General features: G+C 27.9%; 1 protein-coding gene across 2 annotated transcripts in view; it reads left to right on the top strand.

The window, feature by feature from the left end:
* Window positions 1-22894, top strand: part of LOC101241766 (protein FAM149A) — a 63499-nt gene extending 40605 nt beyond the window's left edge. For both annotated transcript variants that reach the window (XM_065812642.1, XM_065812641.1), the window contains 10 exons: window positions 10792-10901; window positions 10993-11029; window positions 11124-11242; window positions 16476-16518; window positions 17083-17159; window positions 17523-17598; window positions 17898-17938; window positions 22340-22412; window positions 22508-22640; window positions 22751-22894. In XM_065812642.1, the coding sequence (XP_065668714.1) occupies window positions 10792-10901; window positions 10993-11029; window positions 11124-11242; window positions 16476-16518; window positions 17083-17159; window positions 17523-17598; window positions 17898-17938; window positions 22340-22412; window positions 22508-22640; window positions 22751-22824 (783 nt within the window). In that variant the 3' untranslated portion in view covers window positions 22825-22894. The remainder of the gene's footprint in view (window positions 1-10791; window positions 10902-10992; window positions 11030-11123; window positions 11243-16475; window positions 16519-17082; window positions 17160-17522; window positions 17599-17897; window positions 17939-22339; window positions 22413-22507; window positions 22641-22750) is intronic.
* The last annotated feature ends 3915 nt before the right edge of the window (window positions 22895-26809 follow it).

Raw genomic sequence — 26809 nt, 5'->3', positions numbered from 1 at the left:
CAAATTTCAAGGCAGAGTCTTGACTGGAGAACAAAAGGTATTTACATAATTCATAAATGATTCTTAAAACCAAGTTTTACTTTTAATGCCCAAGGCTAAAATGGCTTGGACATTAAAAGTAAAATTTTGGAAAAATTTTGAATAATATTAAATACTATTTTCAAATTTAAAAATACTATTTAAATTAATAAAGTAGTTGTAAAATTATTGAAAGAAAAATCTTTTTATTTTAGATTGATGCATGTGAGGCAATACACAACATTGCTGCTAGAATGCCTGAAGTAAACAAAGAAATTATGATGTTTGACTTGGCTAATTACCAATCAAATGGTGGTATTTTTTCAAAACCTTTTATTTGGACTGCAAGTAGAATAACTCAACCCATAAATTGGTGGAAAGGGTTGTGTTCCTTTACTGAACTGATAAAGGTTGCATCTAGAATTCTTCAGCTACCAGCTTCAAGTGCAACATGTGAGAGAAGTTTTAGCACTTGTTCTAACATTCATAGTGCAAAAAGAAATCACTTAACGACTGAAAGGGCTGGAAAACTAGTTTTCATTTCACAAAATTTAAAACTTGAAAATGTTGAAAACACCAGTTATGAAAATGGTACAAGCATAACTACTCCTCAAATTAATAATGCAAGTGTGAATAAAGTTCCTAGCACTTCAATGCCTTGGTCAGAGTCTGAAACAGTTAATATAGAAAGTGACAGTGACTTTGTTTATGAATCATTAGATGAAGGTAGTCTAGGGCAGGAAGACTTGGACTCAGAAAACACACCTAATTAGAATATCTTTTATAGTTGAAATACATGTTAAAATTACTAAATTATTGAATTTTTTTGCTTAAATATTTATCCTTTTTTTTAATTGAGTATATACTACATTACACAGTGCTACACTACTTAGCACTAAATTAATAACAAATTAAAACTAATAAAACATTATTATTCTAAAATACTAGAATATGTAAATTAAATAAAGTTAAGGTTTTTTTTATAAGGACTTACTGGCAATATAATTCAAAATATGTAACAAACAATGTAAAACTAAATTATTACATAATAAATATTAGGGTTGTCTATTTCTTTAAAGATTTGAAGTCTGATATAAAATAAGCATCATATTGTATATTAGTATATTTAAATTATGAAAAATGATTATTTTGTCATGGACAAATATAGTTTCTGTATATAATGAGTGTAATATTTAGGATGTACAGCAATATTTAAGAAGTAAAACATGACAAATAACATTCTCATACAATATACCTAGATTTATAACTAACTTAATACTAACCTGCCTAATAAATATACTTAATAAATAGCTCTTTAAATTTTTTATTAAAACATTAACTTTAAATTGGTGTTTATACATTATATTTGTGATTATAATGATCATATACTATAAATAGACATAATAAAACAAAAACTCTTCTAAATTATTTACCAAGAAAATTAAAAAACTTGTTTAAAAAGTCAAAAAAACCAAAAAAACATCAAAAAAACCAAAAAACACGTTTTTTTGACCCAAAAAAACGCACAAGGGAAAAAACGCATTTTTTTGCAACTCTAGTCACTTGGTTGTTTATGTTATCAGGCCAATGATTTTGATCTAAGATGCGAGCCCACTGAGCTAATTCAACTTTATTATTTTAATATTTTATTTAATATTTAATAAAATATATTTTATTTAATATTTAATAAAATAGATATAAGAAGAATTTGTTTTGCTTTTTAGTTAGCTCATAATAGGTGCTACAAAAAACAAGAAGAAAAATTTGGGTGGATATATTGGCCTCTCATTCATGCAAGAAAATGTAAAACGTCACAGCGTGACCAATATTTTCTCATTATTTTTTAGTTTTTAGATCAACACCGTGATTCAGCTAATATAGATGAACTGAATTATTAACTTGGCATTAAACAAAAAGTTTAGACATTACTCTTACAAGTTTTATAGCTAAATTACATTTTTTTAATTAAATTTTAAACAGGCGCACCTTTAATTAACTAGTGGTAAACGTCACAGCGTGACGTCACAGTGTGACCAGGCACATTTGGGTAGTTATAAACCAGGTAAATGGGCTGTTTTTAATAAATTTAAAACTTAGTAGAGAGGTATTAAACAAATATATAATTACATCTTCATAAAAATAGTTCTTACATAGTAATCTTCAGAACACGCCCATACTATATCAGTGTCTAATTGCGTCCATATTATATTGCTGTCATATAAACAACGTTTTAAAGTTTTTTAGTGATTTTATCTGTAGACATAAGTTGTTTGACTAAATACTTGGCACTTGAATAGGATTGCATTTGGGTTTTGCCATTACTGTTGTTAATTAGGTTTGCTGCAAATATTTCTGGTTTTGCTGGTGCTTATGTAAATAACTCATCAATTTTAAATTTTTTAATTGTATTTATAATATCTTCCATAGAAACAAAATAGACATTGAAATTAGTCTCATTTTTAACAGCTTCATGAAAGGTTATGGCATCAGTTATTATATATTTTCTCTTGATTATTTTTTGCGTTGCTATTCTTTTAACGGTCCCACCAATAGCATGTACCAATCCTTTCCCATGTGAAGCAGCAAAAAAGTTCCAGAATAATTTTAAATCATGCTGCTCTTCCAACCAGGGTATTGCTGATGCAATAAAATGATATTTAAATTGATTACTTGGCTCGTCTGTCTAAATCTGTAGTATTTTAACACTTGATTCAATATGGTTAGATAATAAATTATGAACAAATACAAGAATAAATTTTTTTGAATGGCTTAAATCATCTGAAGCTATGACAGATGACAAGAATGAATTTTGGTACTAAAATACAGCAGTCAACACAGTAACTTGCTTCTTGTACCAATGTGCTGGCTGCACTTCATCTTGCCACAAAGTTGAAAAACTTTCAGCAAAATTCACTTGAAGGATGGCTGTGTCTGGTTTACTTTGAGGTTGGATCTTATGATCACGATGTCTTTGATTGTTTCTGTTTAATAAAATAATGCCAAAGAAATGAAGATAAAGGTTTTGAAAAGGTGCTGTAAAGATCATCAACTCTTCCCTTTTTTTTAATCTTTTTAATATAATCTTTTCCATTACCATCTGCAACTTTTTCCCATTGGTACTATGTAATGCATTTATTCTTGTCAATTTCATTCAAAACATATAGATTATGAAACTTTGCAGCATCTTTGCATGTAGTACACATATTATTTTAACAATTGTCTTTTTCACTATCACATACAATGCTAAGAGGAAATTCATGTGAATAAAATAGAAAATTTGAATCAAACTTGTGCAGGGCTTCAAGGATAAGAATTATATTTTGATGCCGTTGACAACAACAAACGTTTCTTGACATTGAACTAGACAAAAGCACATGTGGTAGGCGTAAACTAGCAAACTTTGATTTTCCAACTGATTCTTTAGAAAAATCACCTTTAAAAACAGCATAAGCTTCAATAGCATTCACATACAAATGATGTTTTTGCAGTTTTTTCTTGTTCTTTAATCTCACCACAATGGTGTCTCTTTTACCGGGCGCTTGACGGGATATATCATCACGCTGGTAAAAATCAAGAACCAATTTTACAGTTAAAGCATCTAATGCATTTTCACTATTTTTTTTTTCTGGACTAGGGGTTTCATTCATTTTTGTTAAAAGTTTTTGTACAACTTTTGCCGTCTTTGTGGGTGATTTTGGTAGTGCTGGTTCGGCTCTCTTAACAGCTTTTCCAAGAGTGCTTGCAGATTTGTAAGAGGGTGATATAACAGCTACAGATTTTGATTCTGCTACTTTTTGTCTGCTCTTTCTCTTTCAATGCCTTCTTTTTCTCGTTGAGCCTCCAATTTAGCAAGTTGTCTTTCTCTTCTCTTTTTTGAATTTTTTTCTTTAAATGCTTTTTTGCCAAATTTTTCTAACTGCCTTTCGCGATATTTCCTTTGACGTTCAGCATGAGAAAGAGACATATTAAACCCTTGAAAGATTAAAAAAAAGCAACACAATAGTTATGGAGATGGACGTATTACATCCAAGGCTCAATGGAGTTACAACTATCCTTTACAGAGAGGCTCTATGTATCCCAAAACAGAGCCTCAAGGATAACTGAGCAAATGTTGCCTATCCAAAACATACCTATATTTCGTAGTTTTTGTAGAAAACGCAAAGAAACTGCACAATAATCTGCCCGAATAAAGTTGATAAAAACTAAATTGTGGTTTCAGTTAAGCAGTTTTGAATATTGTTTTAAATTTTGTTAAAAAATTGTCACATCGTGACGTCACGGCATGACATAGAAAGATTCTAAAAATAACTTGAGCTAATTATTTTTTTAAACATGTTAGTATTTATTTAGATGTACTAGATAGAGTTCTCATTGCGCTGGAATTTTGAAATCCTAAATTTTATTGGTTGTCTTAGAAATAAAACTATTGGTACCCTAATTGTTACAGCGTGACTATAGTGGTAATAACGTTTGATTAAAATAAATGGTTTTCTAAATTCGTCTGGCAATAAGTATGTTTTTATCATAATTAGCAATGATTAGTGCAGCTAAAAACCTGATTGCAATGAGCAAGACAGTTATTGAATTTTTTATAGGTTCAATTGAACTTCGGCGATCAAAAACGATTTAAATTATCACAAAAACGCCTATTTTTACCTTCTGTTTCAGCCCATATAATTTTTTATGGTAGCGGCATACTATAACAAACTATATATTTTCTGAAAAAGAAAAAGTAGAGCTTTCTACTGATATGTAGTATTATGTATATTGGCTTCGTTTAATTTTTGCATCCTAACATCACTGCTGCGTCATCACATGCTACAGAAACTAAATAATTTTTCAAATATTCATCTTTCATCCCATAAGAAGACATTCAAGTAAAGCAACAAATAGTCTTTTAGTCGTAACACTTTCAAGCTCCACTAAATCCGAAAAATAAATTGATTGGTGAATTCATTCCGCTGCCTTTTACACAGCACTGAATGTACACTATCAGTGTTAATTTCTGGCTTATAGTGGTTGATTCATCAATAATTATCGAAATCTTACTCTTTGACTTTATGACTTCTGCATTTTTTCATGACTTCTAATTTTTTTCCTTATTTCCTTACCTGTATGATTGACAATATTAATGCATGCGTTTGTAGAATGAAGAATACGACCCATTTCAACTCCATTAATTTCTTGAAGATCAATTTCCATTTCAAAATTATTAAAAGACTGATTTCCTTTAACAACTTTATATGCAGTTCGAAAAATGTTTGCTGTTACAATTTTCTCACGCGTTAAAGATTTTAAAATATTGTTTGACAGAGTCTCTTTTTTAGCTTCTTCTACCATCTTTAATGCAGCTTGATGTCCTACAGATTCTTTATGATCAAATATTTTCTTACGTAATGAACTTAACTGTTGCTTTCTATTTTCACCATTCTAAGAAACTTCATTATTGAACCATTCTTTAGATATTTTCATTCCCACCTTAGCTTCTATGCCAAGTGTTTTCACTTTTTGGCAGGTAGTGCAACCGAGTTTTTTTGCCAAAAACAAAGCCACTCGTTTTTGGAACAAAACTCTATTTTTTTCTCTAAAGTCCAACAACTTGGCTAGCTATAATTGGTGTCATTGTCTGCAGAAGGTAAATCTGACGTTGTAATTTTGATTTCTTCTGTTTCTTTTGCATTTAATTTGATTTTTTTCTGAACAGGGGAATCCACTGAGAAGAAACTGGTAATTTTTTTCATAATTAGTTTTGCGTTATTTTGTTTAATTGATATTTTTATATCAGTATTTAAATATATAAATTAGGTTATAACTTTGAATTTAAAACGCTAATAACAGGAAATTCATTAATGATACAATAAAAGTTACTGTTGCAAATACTGTTGTAAAGTTTTTGTTTTAAAAATAGATCTTTTTTAAGTTGCGTGAGGTGTTGTGAGATTAATATTCGGACAAACACTGCACAATAACAATAGAATATCTTAAAAGATTTCTTAAAAACGCGAATGGTTGTGAGATTAATAATTGTTAATCTCACAACCATACGCGTTTTCAAGAAATTGTATGTTTTTCCGATTATAATCAGAAAAACAAAGAACTTGGCGTCATAAAAACGAACGCTATTTAGAAAAGATGAAAATAAATTAAATTCTTCTCGAGCAAATTTTGAAATGCAGCGCTGTAATGTTTTTAAATCTGCAAAGAATGTTTAATATTTAAAAATGAGCTATTTTCATTATATAATAATACGAGGAAAAAAATGTTTATATAAAGCAAAAAAATTATATATATCAAAAAAAAGGTGCATTAACGCTGTTCCGGTGCGTTCCAGGAGAAAAAAAGCACTGTATATATATATACTTATATATGTATATATATATATATATCAGGCCTTGTTACGAGATTTCGCTGCGTAGCGAAAACGCGTAGCGCATTTCTAAGTAACTCAACTCAGCAAATATATTTTGCATCGTTAGAAGTTATATTGCGTCACTAGCGTCTTTTCAAGTACCGCATTGTAATTAAAGTTATTTTATTAACGCGTTAAAAATCATACAAACAGTTTGTTTTTTTCTCACTATAACAAAAGTTACAAATAAAATCTAAGTTCTTATTAAAAAAATCATTTTTATTAATTTTTTCAAATATGAACTAAATTTTATTTTGAAAAAAATATTTTTTTCATGAAACGTAAAATATTTGTTTATTTTCTTATGATTTTATATTTGGTTTTTGGTTATTTTATTAACTGTTAATACATTTTTTCTTATTTAATTTGTGAACTCTTTTTAATAATGTTTTTAAACAATAAAGTTTTTTTTTGTTATTTATCAGTTACCGATAACATATTTGTGATCATAATTTATTTTCATAAATTAAATGAACGTCATTAAAACTTTATGTTATTGAATTAACAATAAACAAAATATCTTATTAATAAAATATTTACATCGTGCATTTTCAATACTTTCATCGTGCATCAATAATTCGTGCATTTTTAAACTTATTATGACTAAAAATAATTTTTATATTTAAAAGGAATTTATATATTTAATTCCTTAAGATAAAACTTAAAACACTTTCTTTTTTTTAACTAATTTTTAATAACAAAAAAAAATAATGAAACAAACTGTTTCTTTAACAAAAAAATCTATTATTTTAAAATTGCGGTTAAATGCTTACGACTTTATTTCTTCTGAATAAACGTCACGTTAACGGTAATCAAAAGATAATTTAAATATTCTAAAAGATATAAGTTTTTGCGTAGCGCAAAACTGCTGAACGCGTAGGCAAATCGCCTTTTCGCAAGCAAAATGCGAGCTGCGTAGCGCTTCTTAACAAGGCCTGATATATATATATATATATATATATATATATATATATATATATATATATATATATATATATATATATATATATATATATATATATATATATATATATATATATATATATATATATATATATATATATATGTATATATGTATATAAGTGTATATATATATATAAGTGTATATATATATATATATATATATATATATATATATATATATATATATATATATATATATATATATATATATATATATATATATATATATATATATATACACACACACATACAGCGGTGGCCAAAAATTAAAGACCACTCTTTTTTTTTTTCAAAATTTATTTTTAACCTTAGTATAATTTTATTTTGGAAAACGGTATCAAAAAAAGAAAAACATTTTTAGAAAGAATTTTTATTGTATTTTATATTTATTATGAAACAATTTATAATTTTTTTACAAAATAATGTTAAAAAATTAAAAAACTGACTAGTAAAAAATATAAATGGGGAAAAAAATTGGACGAAATTTTAAGACCAGTTTCAAAAATATTTCAAAAAGCATTAAAAAAATAATTTAGAAGCGTGTTGTTCCTCCATTTATTTTCAAGCACTTTTGTACTCGTTCTGGCATTGAGTTCATTAAAGTTTTGATTACTTCATCAGGCACATTTTTCAAATGATGAGAGATAAAAGATTTCAAATCTTCCAAATTGTAAAGTTGTCCTTTACCAAGCGTGATCAAGCCACGACCATAAATTCTCTATTGGATTCAAGTTTGGACTATTGGCAGGCCATGAAAGCACTTGAATTTTATTAGAATTGAACCAATCGCTAACAGCATGCGCTTTATGACACGGCGCAATATCTTGCTGAAAAATAAATCCATCTTGCAACTGCCATAAATCAATGCTAGGAATAAGCGAGTTTTCCAAAATTTCGATGTACCTTTTTTTGTTGAGTCTACCATCGAATAAATGAAAAAGGCCAACTCCACAGGCACTCATACAGGCCCAAATGCCTATTGAACCACTGCTTTGTTTTGTTCGTTTCAAAATGCATGATTCATCAAACCGTTCGCTTGGAAGTCTACGCAACATTACGTGACCTTTTCTGTTGTCTACCTCAACATTCATTTCATCACTAAAGACCACACGGCTCCACTGATCTGTTGACCAATTTTTATGTAGTTTGCACCACTCTTTCCTGGCAAATTTTTGTTTTTTATTTAAGCGTGGTTTTTTTGCAGCAGCACGCCATAATTAATTTAAATTGTGGAGGACCCTTCGCACAGTTCTAGGGCTTGCTTTCAGACCATTTGACAGTGTCTATTTCGTAGACAAGTCTGTAGATGATGCTTGTCTGTTTTCTTTCATTAATCTCACTAATGAGCGAACATCAGGGTCATTTGAAATTTTATTGCGTCCAGTCCTATGACGATCATTAATTGACCGGGTCTCTTTGTATCGTTGAATTATGTTAATAATGCAAGAGTGAGACCTTCCGAGCTTTTCTGCTATTTGTCTGATGCTATAGCCTTCTTCTTTTAATACAAGAGCCGCGTATCTGTCTTTTTCTTCGATCTTTGCACACATTTTTGCAATATTTTTATATCCTTATTGCAATTGAAAAAATAAATGTTTATTTGATATCAAAACTCAGGTTTCGACATTTTATTTTATAGCCAACGTAATAAGCAATTAAGACAGTTAAAAAAAATAATGAATTATTATTTTTAATAAGTGCAAATTAAAGATTTGAAAGTGGTTGTTAAATTTTGTTCAATTTATTTAAAGAAGGTTTATAAATACTCATCAGTTTTTTAATAAGTTAAACGCTATTTAATTAGAATTAGATTTAAAAAATTATACCACTCTAATCCGGATGTTTTAATTAACAAGTTATTAAAAAAAAATTAATGTCAATTAGAATCTTCTTAATTTTAATTTAAAGATAAAGAAACCAACTAAAAAATAAGGCCACCGCTGTATATATAAGCTTATTTTTCTATGTGCATATATAAAATATATATATATATAAATATTTATATATATATGTATATATATATATATATATATATATATATATATATATATTTATATATGTATATATATATAATAGAAAAATACAATAGATAGACATATATAAAAGAAAAAATATATATATGTATATATGCATAAATAAACTTATATATATGTATGTATGTATACCAAAGCTGTATATGTACTTGGAAAATGTTGATTGAATTTTCCAGTTATTTGTTTGTGAATGTTTGTGGTTCCCCATCTTTTTTTTCATTCACTTACTGATATGCTAATATATACTTTTTCTAGGGTATTAAGTTGTTGAGACTATAAGTTTATAAGTTATTTTAATTTCTTTGCTATATTCACTATATTTGCCACATCATTTGTCAACTTTTTCTATTTAATATAGGGGAAAATGAAAAGAAACTTTAGGTGAAATTACTTGCATGCTATTTTTATATAATAATGCAATAATAATTTCTCTAATGTAAAAATTTAGCATCAAAAACAAAGTTTGTTAGCAATTTTGCATTAATTTAGCATTTTACTAAATAAAATTTACAATAGGTTTAAACTTTAATAAAGTAAATAAAATAATAAACTATATTAAACAAAAAATTATACAAAATAATAAACTAAAACTTTTTTACTGATTTTTAGTTTCTTTGCTTTATATAAAGACTTTTATAAATGATCAATATATATATTTTAAAACATTTAAAATGTAACTAAGTCATTTTTTCCCATGTGGTTTTCACAGGTTCTTATTCACTGTTTCAAAAAAATCTTTTAATTCCAAATACAAATTTGGTACAGCTGCATAGTTAACTTCTTTTTTTACAGTAAAATATTTGATTCTGCAAGTCTTTGACTGAGCTACCAGACAAAATATTAAACAAAAAAAGTTTGGTATTTTTATACCTTAATCTGACAATGTTACATCTTTTTAAACATGTCATGTTTAAACATGTTTAGACACGTCATGTTTAAACATATCTTTAGACATATCATGTCAGAAGGTATGTTTACATGGAAAAAATACAGTTAAGCATTAGTTAGCCCTTTTTTTGAAGAAGCAAAACATTTCTCAGAATAAAAAAAAATGGCGTGAAAAACATCTTTGAAAATACCTTATGGCATAAGGTTCATAACCCAAATATTTATCAACAATTCAGTTGATGAAAATATGCAACAAAAATTGTAAAAGAGTTAATATTAAAAGTTATACAAAAGATAAAAATACTACTTTTGTTAAGTATACTGAAAGGTTATGGGCAAAATATTTTAGAAAAGTTGTTGCTGATTGAAAGTATCTTCTCAAAAATAATCAAGATTTAATTTATTTCACTGCTTCAGATTTGATTGTTGTTAAAGTTTATTCTTATATTTGTATGATTTTTTTTTTAATTTACTTTTAAGATTCGTTTGAAAACATCAGCTGGGCAAGCAACTTCTTATGACCATGATTTAAAGGAACTGATGATAATCCGCCCTATCTCTCTTCAAGAAAGACTATCATTTCCAAACATGTATGCATTTAAAGTATTGCAACTTTTATCAACTATACATTTACATAAATAGATGTTATATATGAGTTTTAACCTTTTTTTTTTTTCAAAGACTTCGTGATGATGATGTCTCCAGAGAATTAGTTGTTGTAAGAACACTTGTTTTACTTATATTTATTAGATTCTAAAAATTAAAACATAAAAAATTTAAACCAAATAAAATTTAAACTTTTACATTTTTAGAGTCGTCCTGTTTCAAGTAGTATAGGTATACACAGGCAGTTTCCAAAGTCTTCTACATTCAGAAATGCTGAACAGATGTTTCATGATCGAATGGCATCTGCAAAAGTTACAAATAAAAAGTATATTTTTAAAGTGTTTTATTTTTTAAATAAAACTTTCCTAAAAGCTCTTTTAGTTACAAAATTTTCTACCTAAGCGGTTCAAATCATGAGTTGCTAGCTAACTAGCTCAAATTATCGATTCATATTATGCAATCACTAACCAATATGACGGTTGTAATGAGAGAGAGAAAACCGGGTTGTTAGACTATAACTTTTGATTAACAAACATTTGGGATGAGTAAAAGATAAAAGCTTCATCATTAAATCAGTGTTTTACCTAAAATCAATTGGTTAAAATCAATCTAAAATCACTCCATTTTACAACAAGTATATAAATACCATGCTATTAGTTGCATACTTTAAAGTGTTCCTATTCTCTCTTTATCTCCAATTCTCTCTTTATCTCCTATTTGAAACTATTATTTTAAAATGGTAAAACAAATCCGAAGAAAAACAAGTCAAACTAATCTTAAATAAGGACAGTGAGTATTCATTAAACTTCAGATTATGAGGTTTACTGAAAGGCAAAGTTAACTTTGGCTTCTATTTTGGCGCCGAATTTAAAATAAAAATTCAATATATGGTATTCTCAAATTGTTGGTTTTTATAAGCATGTATTTTTTCTATAAATTAAAAAATTACTTTGTTTCACTTGTGATTTGTCATGTTTTGAAATATGGTTTACAAGCTAAGAAATTTTAGTTTATAAAAAATAATAACACAGCAGCTGTGGTGCAGGAATTAAAGTGCTTGCGTTGGAAGCAAGTGATCCAGGGTAGCAAAGTAAGCTCTGGGCATATTTTGCACCACCTGTAAGGAAGGAGGCATGAACTTCATAGTTAAATGCTCTTCCACAGTACTCTGTGACAAGACCCTTTGGTCTTCTTGGGGCGTCTAAAAAAAAACTTGAAAATAAAAAATAAAGTTTTTAAAAGTTTTTAAAAAATTTCTTTTTCAATTAAATGTCTTTTTAAAATATAGTTTGGCTTTCAGTTAAATTTGGTTTAAAAGCCTAAATTCATCTTTCGGTTTAATTCGGGGTAATGGTCTAAATTTATCTTTCAGTTAAATTCGATATATGCATATGATCAAAATTTGTCTTACAGTCAAATTTGAGTATTGAAAAGTTGACTTTGCTGTCCTTGATCTTAAATGTAAATTTTATTCTGATGCCATATATATATGTATTAATGTATATATATATATATATATATATATATATATATATATATATATATATATATATATATATATATATATATATATATATATATATATATATATATATATATATATATATATATATATATATATATACATTAATACATATATATATATATATATATATATATATATATATATATATATATATATATATATATATATATATATATATATATATTAGGTAACCAAAAAAGTTCGTGCGGTTTTTGGTAATTGAATTGTTTTTAGCATTTTTTACAACACCCACATCGCACAAGGCAAGTAGCTTTGTTGCGTAATAGAACACGTGTGTCACGCGCAGTTGCTGCATATATAGTGTAGGCTTGTAACGAGCTTACAGGAAAGGTTTTGTGTAAAGAAAGGATGGCAACCCAACCAACGATTATTCGATCTTGCTTACTTTACGAGTTCAAACTTGGAAGGAATGCAACACAAGCGGCCAAAAACATCTGCACAGCATTTGGAGAAGGTACAGTAAGTGAACGCACAGCACAGAAGTGGTTTCAGCGATTCTCTTCGGGAGATGAGTCCATCGAAGACCTGCCGCGTTCTGGACGCCCATTGTTGGTTGATGAGGATGAACTGAAGGACGCTGTCGAGTCTGACTCCAGCCAAACTTGCCAAGAACTTGCAGTGAGGTTTGCTGTGAGTGTTGAAACCATCCGCCTGCATCTGCATGCGATTGGGAAAGCGTGGAAGCTGAGTCGGTGGGTTCCACACAAATTGTCGATCGACAACAAGAAGCAACGGCTTACGATCTGCACATCACTCTTATCACGCCACAATGTTGAGCCTTTTCTTGATCGTTTATTGACATGCGACGAAAAATGGATTGTGTACAACAATACCAAGCGTTGCTACCATTGGTTGTCCCCCGATGACCCCATCCCAAAGACACCCAAGCCCAATCTCCACGAGCGGAAGGTTTTGCTCTGCATTTGGTGGACTACAGCTGGTGTGGTGCATTACGAGCTGCTCCCAACAGGTCAAACCATTACTGGACTGGTCTACTCAGCACAGCTGCAACGAGTTCACGACCTGTTGCTTGTAAAGCAGCCTGCACTGGTGCACAGGAGAGGAGTTCTGCTTCTCCACGACAACGCGAGACCGCACACCGCTCGCGTGACTCAGGACAAGCTCCAAAGCCTTGGTTGGGAGAGTTTGCCTCATCCACCATACTCGCCAGACCTCTCCCCTACTGATTTCCATTTTTTCCTTTCCCTGGGAAATCATTTAAAAGGACAGCAGTTCCGAGACCAGGACGCGGTTGAAATGGAGTTGAAAGCTTTTATAGACTCAAAGGACCGAGAATTTTTTAGAAGTGGAATAAATAAGCTTGTTTTACGTTGGGAAAAGGTTTTAGATGCTAATGGTGACTATTTTGATGAATAAATGTACTTACTTTTGTCGTTTTGTGTGTTTTTATTATATACGGAAAAACCGTACGAACTTTTTTGGTTACCTGATATATATATATATATATATATATATATATATATATATATATATATATATATATATATTAGGGCAGCCCACAGTACCACATAGATTTTTAAAAGAATCAGTTTTACTAATGGCTGCATAAAATATTATTCTTTTTACTATAAAAATCATTTTTGTTAAGAAAGTGTTTGTGTAGCTCATTTCTAAGTTTTGCCAAGTTTCATTTTTAGTCTGAATTAATTGAATAAAACTAAAACACAAAACGCCCATTACATCTGTTCCGTTTTTTAATTTGTTCAGTTTAATACCTACTAATAATTGTGTATTTCTATTGTTTTTCATGTAAACAAGTATAACATGCATGTCGCATGTTATGCTTGTATGATCCACGTATGATCTTTTTAATATAATTTTTGTTTTACATAAACACCACCAGCTCAGATTAAAAACAATATTTTACGGCAAGAGATCTAACTGAAAGATTATGTTAAGATAGTAATAAGGATAATGCATCTTAAGAAATTTGTTTTGCAATAACTTCCTAATGCAGTGTATTTTTTCAAAAACATGTTTAAAATGCTGAGTAAACTAAATAACGTTTTTAACAAAATCTACTCTCACAAACCTAATTGTGGAGGAGGGTTGAGTAGCTAGGGGCAGTAGATTCAATGATAAAAATTGATTGGGTTGTAATTGTGGGAAAAGGTGAAGATACATTTGAACTAGCGCAGATATGGGGAATGGTGATTAGGTTGGGGTGATGTGGAAGTGGTCATTTTCTTTTTATACTTTTTAAGATTTAGTTCTTATGCAATCATTACCTTTAAACACATTTTAATATCCAGTTTTCACAAGAGAGCTGGAATACGAATTTACTGCATAGTGTTTACTGTATTTTATTTTTTACTGTACTGTATTTTTTGAGTTGTTTTTCTGCTGGTTTTTTTTAATCAAAAATAGTTGTTACTAAGTATTTAAAAGCAGTACTCCAAGTAATACAGGGCGGGGTGATATGCCGACCCGCCACCTTTAAATATAAAATGTATAGCAATGATAAGATAGTATTTTGAAAATACTGAAAAGCAACCCGTTATGTTTTTTTTCCATTTTGTGCACTGCTTTAAAGGTAAAAGGTAAAACACAAAGTTTTTATGGATTAAATTGAATAAAATTGTAATTAAAAACTTATTGTTCCAATAAGTATTTAATTTTTGAATTTGTTTTAAAAATCAACACGTTTTACATAAATACTTTTATATAATTTTTTTTTTAATGAGTTAACCTGACCAAGGCCAGTCTTCTCTGTTTGAAATTTAATGCCAGTACATGAAAAAGTGCTGACAGGATGGTCATTTTTATGTTAGCCTGCACAATTTGAAAACTCATTTTTTTCTGCTATTTGAATGAAAATAAAAACAGCGAAAAGCATGCTTTGAATAAATACTAGATAATATAATTAAAAAAAAAAAAACTGGTAAAAATGCCATTTTTCATAAAAGTCGAAGAAATTAACAAAAATGTTTTGTTGCTATTTAAAACAAAAACCTTTTATTTTTTTAACTAGCGCTTTTTTATGCGCTCACCAAAGTTTTTGCAGGCGTGTTAGCGAGCGCAAAAAGGCTTGAGCGCGAAAGCGCTGGCTAAACAGAGAGGACTGCAAGGCCAAGGAGGCTACTACAGTAAAGGAGACTTCTTTTTTTTTCTTTTATTTTAAATAGTGATTATAACCCTCTCTTAACTCTTTAACTTCGAAACACAAACTTTGACGAACAAGATCACTGCCAGGGGAAACAAGTTAAGTGTACCGCACTCAACTTGTTTTTTAAAAAAAAAAAGTCTCCTTGACTGTAGTGGCCTCCTTGGCCTTGGTGAGGATAGTTCATTAAAAAAAAAAATTATATAAAAGTATTAGAATGTAAAACGTGTTGATTTTTAAAACAAATTCAAAAATTAAATAATTATTGGAACAATAATTTTTTTTCCAGGGACGTGATGGGCTAGAACTTGGAATTTCTTGCTTACAAGGCGAGCCCTCTATTACCATACCACTACCGCATTGGTTATGGTTTATATTAGTCATATGCAATAGTAATATAAGTTTAAACTATTTTAACTATGGCATCTCTTATACAACAGTGAAAATATGAATGAATAAAAAAACAATTTAAAAAAGAAAATTTATTTGTTCAAACAATCAATGAATAATATTTTTCATATTCATTTTCCAAATAAGACTAATTCAGGATAAGACATTGTCTAGCTTGCAGCTCTCAAAAGTTGAAACTAGATGAATGAACAGGATAGAGTTGAAACTAGTTGAATAGGCAGGATAGATAATTTGTAAAAATTCATTTTCATTTGAGATTCTGAGGTTAAAATAGCATGAGTAAAAAGACAGTTATTTTACTGATAAAAAATATTATTCATAACAAATATTTGCTATTTATTTAAATATCCTAATCTTTTTTAACTTTCCTACGAAATTGAAATTTTGACTTATTTTAGGCTAAAAGCGAAAATAATCCTAAAAATCCTTAAATTATGTTGTTGTTATCTCTGTTTTAACATTTTTTTTTTTTTATAGAGCTGTTCGTCTGCAACCTCTCCCGGTTTCAAAAGTACCTAGTGCAAGTATTTTTAATTTTATATGAAAAAATTTTAAATAATTAAAAAAATGGTAATAAGTAAAATCTTAAAGTAGTTCTGCATTTTTTTTTAATTTTTTGTCAACTTTCAGTAAAAAAAATGTTCAGTCTTCTGACAAGCTTAGTTTGACAAAACGTAGCTTTATAAGAATTAAGTCAAAACTAATTTTTTACAATCCTTTTTTTTTTTTTGTTTCTGTTTTTGTTTCAGTGAGTTATCTTAAACATTAAATCTCTCTATTTTATCTTAATATATAGTTTGTTTCTTGATCTTTTGTAATAGGATGCCATTAAATCAGACATTTAGTTGGCTTATGAAGTTTGAACCTATTAACATTTTTTTGTTTGATTTGTTTTTATTTCAGACAATGAGTCATAAACTAATTATTTTCATCTTTATCTCATTATAAACCAATTATTTTCATCTTTGATTTTCATTTAAATTATTTACTGCTGTCATATAGTATATTTATTAAATTTTATTTTTAACTTACTAAATATTTAATACAATTTGTCTGTTCTATTGTAAACAAACTTAATTTTTAGTCTATAAATCAAGAAAGTGCATTGCTTAACGAAATCAGAGGTAAAAGCTTGCAAACACCACAAGCTATCAATCAATTGTGAGATTTTTATAAAATTAAAATACATTTTTTTTTTTAATATAGTATTACTGCTGTATTTTTACTGCATCTTTTGTTTTACAGAAAAGTTTGTAGAAAGTGTATAATATTGTGTTGTTTCTTAGTAGAAACATGCATTTAAACCAGGTGTTAATTTTATTTTTCCTAGCTTTAAAATAAAGCTAAAAAACAGCATAAAGTAGATTCTTAAATTTACACTTTATTCATTTTGATATTAGAATAAAGAACACTTGATGTTGGAAAAAAATATAATCATTATGTATTCATTATTATTGTGACATTGATAGAATTTAAAGTTTTAGATGTTTTTTTGGTTAAATTATTTAAAATTGTATTTTTCAGGAATTCTAGAGTTGTCACATTACCTCCTCTCGAAAGATTAAATATAAATGAGCCAATGGGACGAATAAGGAGTTCAGTAAGTATTAAAAAGTTTTTACATTGACTTTAAGTATTGTTACAATTTGTTTAATAAAATTTTAATAATAAAATTTTAATGATAAAATTTGTTTAATAAAATTTTAATAATAAAATTTTAATAATAAAATTTTAATAAAATTTTAATAAAATTTTAATAATAAAATTTTAATAATAAAATTTTAATAATAAAATTTTAATAAAATTTTAATAATAAAATTTTAATAATAAAATTTTAATAATAAAATTTTAATAATAAAATTTTAATAAAATTTTAATAATAAAATTTTATCAATGTAGAAGAAGAGTATGAGAGTATCAAGTGCTGCTACTAATAACAAGTAAGATATTTGGACCAAATACTAAATATATATATATTATTATTATTATTACTATTATTATTACATATTATTATATGGGTTATTATTATATATATATATATTAGGGTATATCATACTAATAAATGTTATTTTTTTATTCTCTATGTCACTTTTTCTTTGTATTTATAAAGCCTAATGGTTTAATTTTTTGATGAAAAGTAACTCGGAAAAGCAGCTTATTTTTATAATAATATTGTTTTTTCCCCTAAATGTTGATTTTTGTTGATTGATATTTAATGTTTTACCACAGGGTACCTGTGGTATAAGGTGACCTTATACCATGTCCCATAAAACTTTTTTTGGTTTTAAAAGTCTAAAAAAGTACATTCTAGAACTATCAAAATTTAAATCATTTGTTGGTATAGCTTTTTGACAAAACTTAGTAAGAAGTTTTATAAATAATGTTTTCTTATTAAAATATTTTTCCATCAGCCATTATAGTTATTGACTTTCTGTAATTGCAACAATGCGATTGGTTATAATAATGTTTATTAGCTTCTGATTTATAAATTTATATAAAAAACACTGTTAAATTTAATTGAACAGTGTTTTTATAGAACAGTTTGCACATATAAAGTTATTCAAGGTGGGAAATGTGAATGTTTTATTTGTGTTAATGGGTGTAAAAATGGTACTGAAATAGCAACTTTTCCACCAATGGTATCATGTGAAATTAATACAGATCATAATCACAGTAATTTGAATCTTTCCACGAACAATGAAAATCTTGTTCTTTGCAGAATTTGTTTTAACAATTAGAAAAAGGTATTTAACATCCTTGCACAAAGTTAGCTGAGCAAAGAAATTTGATGCATACTGAACAATCCACATCATCTGTAGCTAAAGGAAAAGTCATATCAACTGAGTTCAACAATTTAATAACCCATGTTGCAAAAATAAAATTGAATACTTTTAGCCCTAAGAAGCTTGTTGTTTCTGTTGGAGAAGTTGAACCAAAAACACCTCACTTTTTACACTAAAAACTGAGTACGGATGTAAAGATTTTATGTATACTAGTGTTCACTTTAGTTTTAGCGGTATTACCCTATTGATAAAAATTATGCTAAGGTAAAAACGTTCTTGGATAAATTAAAACTTAGTTCTCTCCATTACTCTGTTTCAGAAGATCTAAAAGTTCTTCTGCTGATGGTTGGAAAGCAGTCAGCAGCTTCGAAGCATCCTTTTCCATTTTGTGAAACAAAATCACTAAGTATGCTGAGAGCTAAGTCTTATTCTCTAACTTCTATGTGTGAGTGGTATAACAAATAGATGACTGCTGGAGGAAACAATGCAAAAGCTAAAAATTTTAGTAACGTAGTTAATCTTCCTTTATTGACTGGAAATGTAACAAAGAAGTAATCTTGGAAATTGTCAATATATCTAGTTTTTCTCAATATACACATATATTATTAGGCATAGTAAACAAATTTCTCAAACTAATTGAAAAAAAACTTGTTTGAAGGCACTAATGAAGGATTTTATTTTGTAAATAGTTATCTATATATAATTAATCTTGCCAGAGTGTCTTATCAAGGTAAACAAAGGTAAGAAGAAAATGGATCCAATTAGTTTCTTAAAAGACTTGATCGTTTTCAAATCTATCTGGATGAGCACAATAATATTGGTCGAAATTATAAGAAAGCTTTGAGAGACTTTAGCAATGTTGATCACGGGTGTTTTGAGAAAATATTAAATCCAAATAATTATACTAAAAGATTTTCACAAAGCTTCAGAGATCTTGGTGCAAACATTTCTCCTAAAGTTCATTTAGTGGAGTATCATGTTGAAGAGTTTATTGTTATGAAAGGAGGAAAGTTTGATAAGTACATATTTAGAAAAATAACAGATAACAACTTTTTTAATTTTTACATAATATAAAAATATTAGTATTAAAAATTTTGAATTAAGGATTAGGATTATTGGACTAAGGATTGGAATCGATTCATCATCAGCCCATATTCATCATTGGAATCAGTCCATCAAGATTTCAAACAATTTTAGGAAGTATGAAAGTTATGACAGCACAACACCTATTTTAATAAAGTCTTGTGAAGAGCTGTTTGTGTGTACAACACAAGGCATTTATAGTTAAAAAAATTAAAAAAAAACTATTTCCTTTATAACTTTAGTTAAATGTACTGTTTTTGTTTTAGTAAATATTTCCTTTTTTAAAAAAACTATTATATTTAGAATTTTTTTCATCACAAATCCAAAGATAATTCTATTAAGCCACTGTATTCCTATTTTATCCTCGTCAATAAAAAAGATAGCTAACTTTTAAAATGTGATAAATTAGTCAATATTCTAACTAGAAAGCCCAAATTTGTTATCAGAAGTTATTTCTAAATCCGATCCACAAAGTATCAATCCACTAGGTTAAACAATCAAACAAATTATATACAACTATTTGATTCACTCAGGTCTTAGGGTGAGTCAGATTAAAACAAGTTTTATAGCTTAGTTCTCAAAAAGCTACCAAAAATTGATTTAAATTTTGATAATTTGAATATGCACATGAACTACTTTCAAAATCAAAAAGAAAGTTCATAGAATATGATATAAGGTTTTAGGTCACCTTCAGGGTACCAGTGTTACCTTATGCTTTAGTAGAATAACATGTTTTTAGTTTATCATCATATTATTTTGTGTTGATTTATGATGCAAAAAGTTTTTCTAAAGTTGCTCATAAAATTGTAAAATAATGGTATATTTCTAAACTCTGAGTTTAAAAAGCCTATAGTTTGTAGTAGTAACTAAAACTCAGTAGAGGTCTGTAAACCTTTATCTAAAACACTCATTCTAAGAATATGCTTGTTGCATTTTGTCCAACAACGAATAACCTCCGTTCTGAGTTATCAGAACAAAGGTTATTCATTGTTGGCATTAATATTGGCAATCAGGGCTGGATCTGAACATCGATACAGTTTGACATTTAAATTTATAGTTTGTGGTAAAAAAACAACTCTTTGTCTTTAAAAATGACAAAATCAAGTACACTTTATGTAAAAACTATTTAATTTTATTAAGGAAACTAATTAAATATTATCATTTTTTAAAAAACCATAAACACAATTTAATAGACCGGAATATTTTTTATTTTTGAAATAAAAATTTAAACATTCTGAATGTTTTTATTTCTATTTTTTTATTGTTTACATACAACGACTGAAAAATAGATAGAACGTGTGAGAGAGAGAGAGAGAGAGAGAGAGAGAGAGAGAGAGAGAGAGAGAGAGAGAGAGAGAGAGAGAGAGAGAGAGAGAGAGAGAGAGAGAGAGAGAGAGAGAGAGTATATTGGTCAGAAAATGATATACTGGCAAGCTGAAAATTTAGATAAACTTAAAAATGGATCGAGTTTTCAGTTTAAAAAAAATTGGCATAGAACGTGCTCCCTCTCTGCATACGTACACATTGTTTATTTAAAAACCAACCTCTTTTCCCTAACACATAAATTTTTCAAAACATTAAAAATAAAAAAAGTTATTGTTAGAATTAACAATTAATGTCACATAACATTGGTAAACTTTGATGATTTTGTTTTAAAAAAAGAAATCGCGTACTTTGTGTGTGTCACATATATATATATATATATATATATATATATATATATATATATATATATATATATATATATATATATATATATATATATATATATATATATATATATATATATATATATATATACATATATATATCTGTGTGTGTGTGTGTGTGTGTGCGTATGTATGTGTATATATATATGTGTGTGTGTGTGTGTGTGTGATATTTTTATGCTATACTATATGTGGTTTGTTTTCGCTTTATAACATTTTAATGTATAATATTTGTCTAAAACCTTTAAAAATTAAAACTTACGTAAAAAAAGATTTTATTTTAGTTAAAGATTATTTTAACGTTTAGTTTTTCAACAAAAATATTATCAGAATACCCGAATAGATTGGAATCCTAGCGTGCTAGTAAATATTTTTAAATATATAATATATATATATATATATATATATATATATATATATATATATATATATATATATATATATATATATATATATATATATATATATATATATAATTATATATATATATAATTATACATGTATATATATATATACATATAATTATATATATATATAATTATATATATATATATAATTATATATATATATAATTATATATATATATATATAATTATATATATATATATATAGATTAGAGAGGGTGAGAGTTGAAATATGGCGAAACTTAATAAACACGGCTTGACTCTAACAATTTTATTATCTTCTCTAAACACAAAAATATGAAAAGTTTACAATGTGTTAAATATGGGTGTCGTAATTTTTTTAATTATTTTTTTATAAAAAGAAACAGCGATGCTCACGAAAAGAATACATTTGCAACACAAGATATAAGGCCAAATACGACGCATTCTCTTGGAGTAAGCTTAAAGTTATAACATGAAAGATTTTTTTATATCTACTAAAATTTAATTAAAAACTGATGATAAAATTTGAATTTTATGAACTTGTTTAGACGGAGATACTTTCAAGTAAAAAGTCGGGTTTGTTTTACAATAATCGGATAACCCATAACGACCATCATTCTATGATGAGCAAAGCCTTTGAAGAAGAAAGTGAAAATGAATTTAATACATTTGTCTTATGGGGTTAGTTTATTAGTTGTTGTTTTTTATTGTATTTTCAGTTTTTACTTTAACTTATATTAGAAGTTAAAGTTTAATTTTAAGAAATTTTTAACAAAAAACATTTATTTAAGGTCAACCATTAATTTCAACTCAAAAATCGTTTTCTCATTTGCCACAGAAAAAAAGTCGGAACGGAAACAAGTAAATGAACTATGAAGCATAGTGTAAATAAATGTAAATAACTAGATTGTTTAATAAAATAAAATTTAAAGAAATGTTCTTTCTTATCTCCTTTCCAAACTTGTAAATATTCTCCTTTCTGATGACTACGTACGTAACGGAGGTGTAATGGAAATTTATCGGAGCCGGTTTAAACTAATATTTTTAATTTATAAGTTGTAAACAACATTTAATAAATGTTTTGGTTTAACTCTTTAATAATAAAACAAAATTGTTTTGGTATCATCACTCTCAAGTTCGATAGAATGCTGCTGCGTCCTAAAATTTAGATCTTCGTTATATCTTTCGATTTGAAATTATTGAAGCTGGAGAAAATCAAGAGATCCGACCTTTTGGAGTATGAGTCGAAGCTCCGTAACGTCTTTAAAATATATGTTATGTGCTATTACGAATTTATTCCGATAAAGTAAAAGTTAAATAAACATTACACCTCCGATACACTTCCGTTACATTCCTACTGCCGACTAACTTTCCAAGTTTGTAAACATTTTCCACCTTGCTGATTAACATCATATATATATATATATATATATATATATATATATATATATATATATATATATATATATATATATATATATATATATATATATATATATATATATATATATATATACATATATATATATATATATATATATATATATATATATATATATATATATATATATATATATATATATACATTATTGGGCAAAACATTTGCAACCATCATCGAACAATGCTAAAAAGTGTTCCTAATTTTACATGTCTTAAAAACGAAACGAACTATACTACCACAGCAAACAGTTCAGGAGTCTGGAGTCATAGCATGCCATGACATGAGCAATCAGCTGACAGGTGACAGCACACAGGCAGAATTTCGTTGACAAGTGCCATTTTGCAGCGGACAAAACAAGTGCAACTTTTTTGGTTTGTTTCATTTTCTTAAGTCTGGTCCGTGTCAACGTCACGGAAGTTTTTTAATAATTAAAGGAAGTATCCAGAAGTTTGCAGAAGCTTCCAGAAGTTTCCAGAACAAGCATCTGGAAGCATCCAGTAGCATCCAGAAATATCCAGAAACATTCAGAAGCATCCAGACGCATCTAGAAGCATCAAAAAGAAGCATCTTGAATCTTCCAGAACAGGTTCACACAGGTGCATTTTACTATATGAGACATATAAATCGACATGTAATTCAGTCAGTATATGGAAGTCAATCAGTCAGTATTATCAAGACAGTTTATCGAAGCGAGTTTTATCAAAGTGTTTTATCGAAGAACATCAATACAAGAAGTGAAATACAACAAGTGTTTCATTACATCAATACAGTCCACATCCAACCAAGACGTTGTGTTCCACAGAGCATTATTGTATCATCACAAGGTAAATGTAACACGGTAAGCCTTGAGAAGCGTGATTATTTTTATTATTTTTATGACTTCAAGTGCAGAAATGGCTCCCGACAGTCTTGGACGGAACTAAGAAAGAAAATTATTGGCGATTACGTAAGTGGAATGTCACAAAAAAGTATTTGTGATAAATATCGCGTGAAAAAATGGACCGTATCAAGACTATGTTCCAAATATCGTTCTACGGGGAAGTTGGCAGCAGATAACAAAGGTGGAAGACCACGTTCCACCACTTCTAGAGAGGATTCTATGATCGTCAGATCCGTCAAGATAGATCCCTTGATATCATCAGTTGAGATACAAAAGCAATTAGAGCTGCCTGTATCGGACCGAACAATTAGACGACATGCTGTTGAAGCCGGATTGTTTTCTCGACGCCCTGCATAGAAACCGCTGATTTCACTAAAAAACCAGAAGAAAAGACTCCTGTTTGCTACATCTCATATTGACTGGAATGTGCAGAATTGGCAAACTGTCCTGTTCAGTGATAAATCGAAGTTCAACATCATTGGGAGCGATGGCATTTGCTGTGTACGTCGACCGGTCGGAAAACGCCTTTATTTACGTTACTGTCATAAGACCGTGAAGCATGGTGGAGGCAATGTAATGGTTTGGGGGTGTTTTTCTGCTAACGGTCTAGGTCCAATACATCGAAACGATGGAATAATGGACCGTTTCATGTATAAAAATATCCTGAAAGATGTTATGTTACCTCATGCTGAATGGAATATGCCAATAAAATGGGTTTTTCAGCAAGACAACGATCCGAAACACTGCAAAAGTAGTCAAGCAGTGGTTTCAAGACAACCACCTATCAGTGATGGATTAGCCGCCTCAATCTCCGGATGTCAACCCTATCGAGAACCTGTGGGAGATTGTCAACCGCAGAATTAATCGTGAAGGTGTTCGTAATAAGGATCAACTGTTTGAAGAAATCCAAAAGGCCTGGGCAGCGATTCCACAAAGTTTCATTGATCACCTGATCGAATCTATGCCTCGAGGATGCAAGGCTGTGATCGACAACAAAGGATTCGCCACGAAATATTGATAGCGAAATACAGCTTGGTCAACATTTTGTCGAGTTGCACTTGTTTTGTCCAGAAGGAAATCAACTTTTTTTTAATACTTTTGATTAATTTATTAACTTTCGTGTACAAATAATAACTTTGTGCTGAATAAAACTTGAAGAACTTTGTCTCTAAACAGTTACATAGTTATTTCTCTAAATTGAAAAAATACAGCACTTTTATATAAAGAAACTAAATTAGCATTATTTGGTTGCACTCGTTTTGGCCGATACTGTATATATATATATATATATATATATATATATATATATATATATATATATATATATATATATATATATATATATATATATATATATATATATATATATATATATATATATATATATATATATATATATATATATATATATATATATATATATATATATATATATATATATATATATATATATATATATATATATATATATTAGGGAAGATCATTGAAAAAATTTTGACTTTGATAATTTGTTGCTCCTGAATAATATGAAGTAGATTAGAAAAAAATTGTTTGATTTTTTTAATGTTTTTCTTTGCCGCCAGGGGGCCTTAAATCTTTGTATTTTTTTATGCTTTTTATTATTATTTGGTTACATAGTAATTTGGTTATAAAATTTAATCTTGAGTAGTTTAAACTGTTGCTCGTGAACGATAAAAGTTAAATGGGAAAGGAAAAAAACTCACTTTTTTTTATCTTCATTTGTTGCTAAAAGACCTTATTTTACCATATTTGTGCATTTTTAGGCTTTTTTTTATTGTTAATAAATTACTTGGTAATGTTTCTTCTAAAATTATTAAATTTTATTTTAAATTGTGATAAATTCTTACCATTAGATATAACAAAAATAGAACAGTAATCAAGTTTTTTTTTGGCATTCTTTTTCCGTTGCGGGACTTATACTGTGCATTTTTAGGCTTTTTATTGGTATTGGAATTTGATCATAATTTTTTCAATTTTTTCCAAATTAAAACTCTGTCTGGATAAATAAACCAGTATTAAATTATAAACTAATCATCTATTCAGTGATTCAAACTAGCACTTTTTTAAATTATTATTATTTATTTATTTTAGGCATTTTTAAGCTTTTTTTATCATTTTAATTTACATATTTATTACTATATTTACTATTCATTACTACATAAATTGATTCTAATTAACACTTTTTAAAATTATTGTTATTTATTTATTTAAAAAAATTTTTTGAAAACTTTAATATTTATGAGTGTATAAAGATTAGTATACTATTAGTATGTAAAGACTGTCGTATTATTAATATTATATAGATTACCAATATCCACATATATATCAAATAAATGGACTTGTATATGATTTATTGAATTTAAATCTATTTTTAGAATTTTGCTTTGCAAATTGAATAAAACTAAGTTTATATTTATTTATAAAAAAAACATGACATCATAGAACAAACCAAGTTAAGGCGTCAAAGACAATTAGAACTACATTATCACACAAAGCAAAGTTAGCTAT

The sequence above is a fragment of the Hydra vulgaris genome, chromosome 12 (assembly GCF_038396675.1).
Source record: "Hydra vulgaris chromosome 12, alternate assembly HydraT2T_AEP".
Lineage (NCBI taxonomy): Eukaryota > Metazoa > Cnidaria > Hydrozoa > Anthoathecata > Hydridae > Hydra > Hydra vulgaris.
Note: the sequence above shows the minus strand (reverse complement) of the source record. Positions and strands in the feature narration are given on the sequence as shown.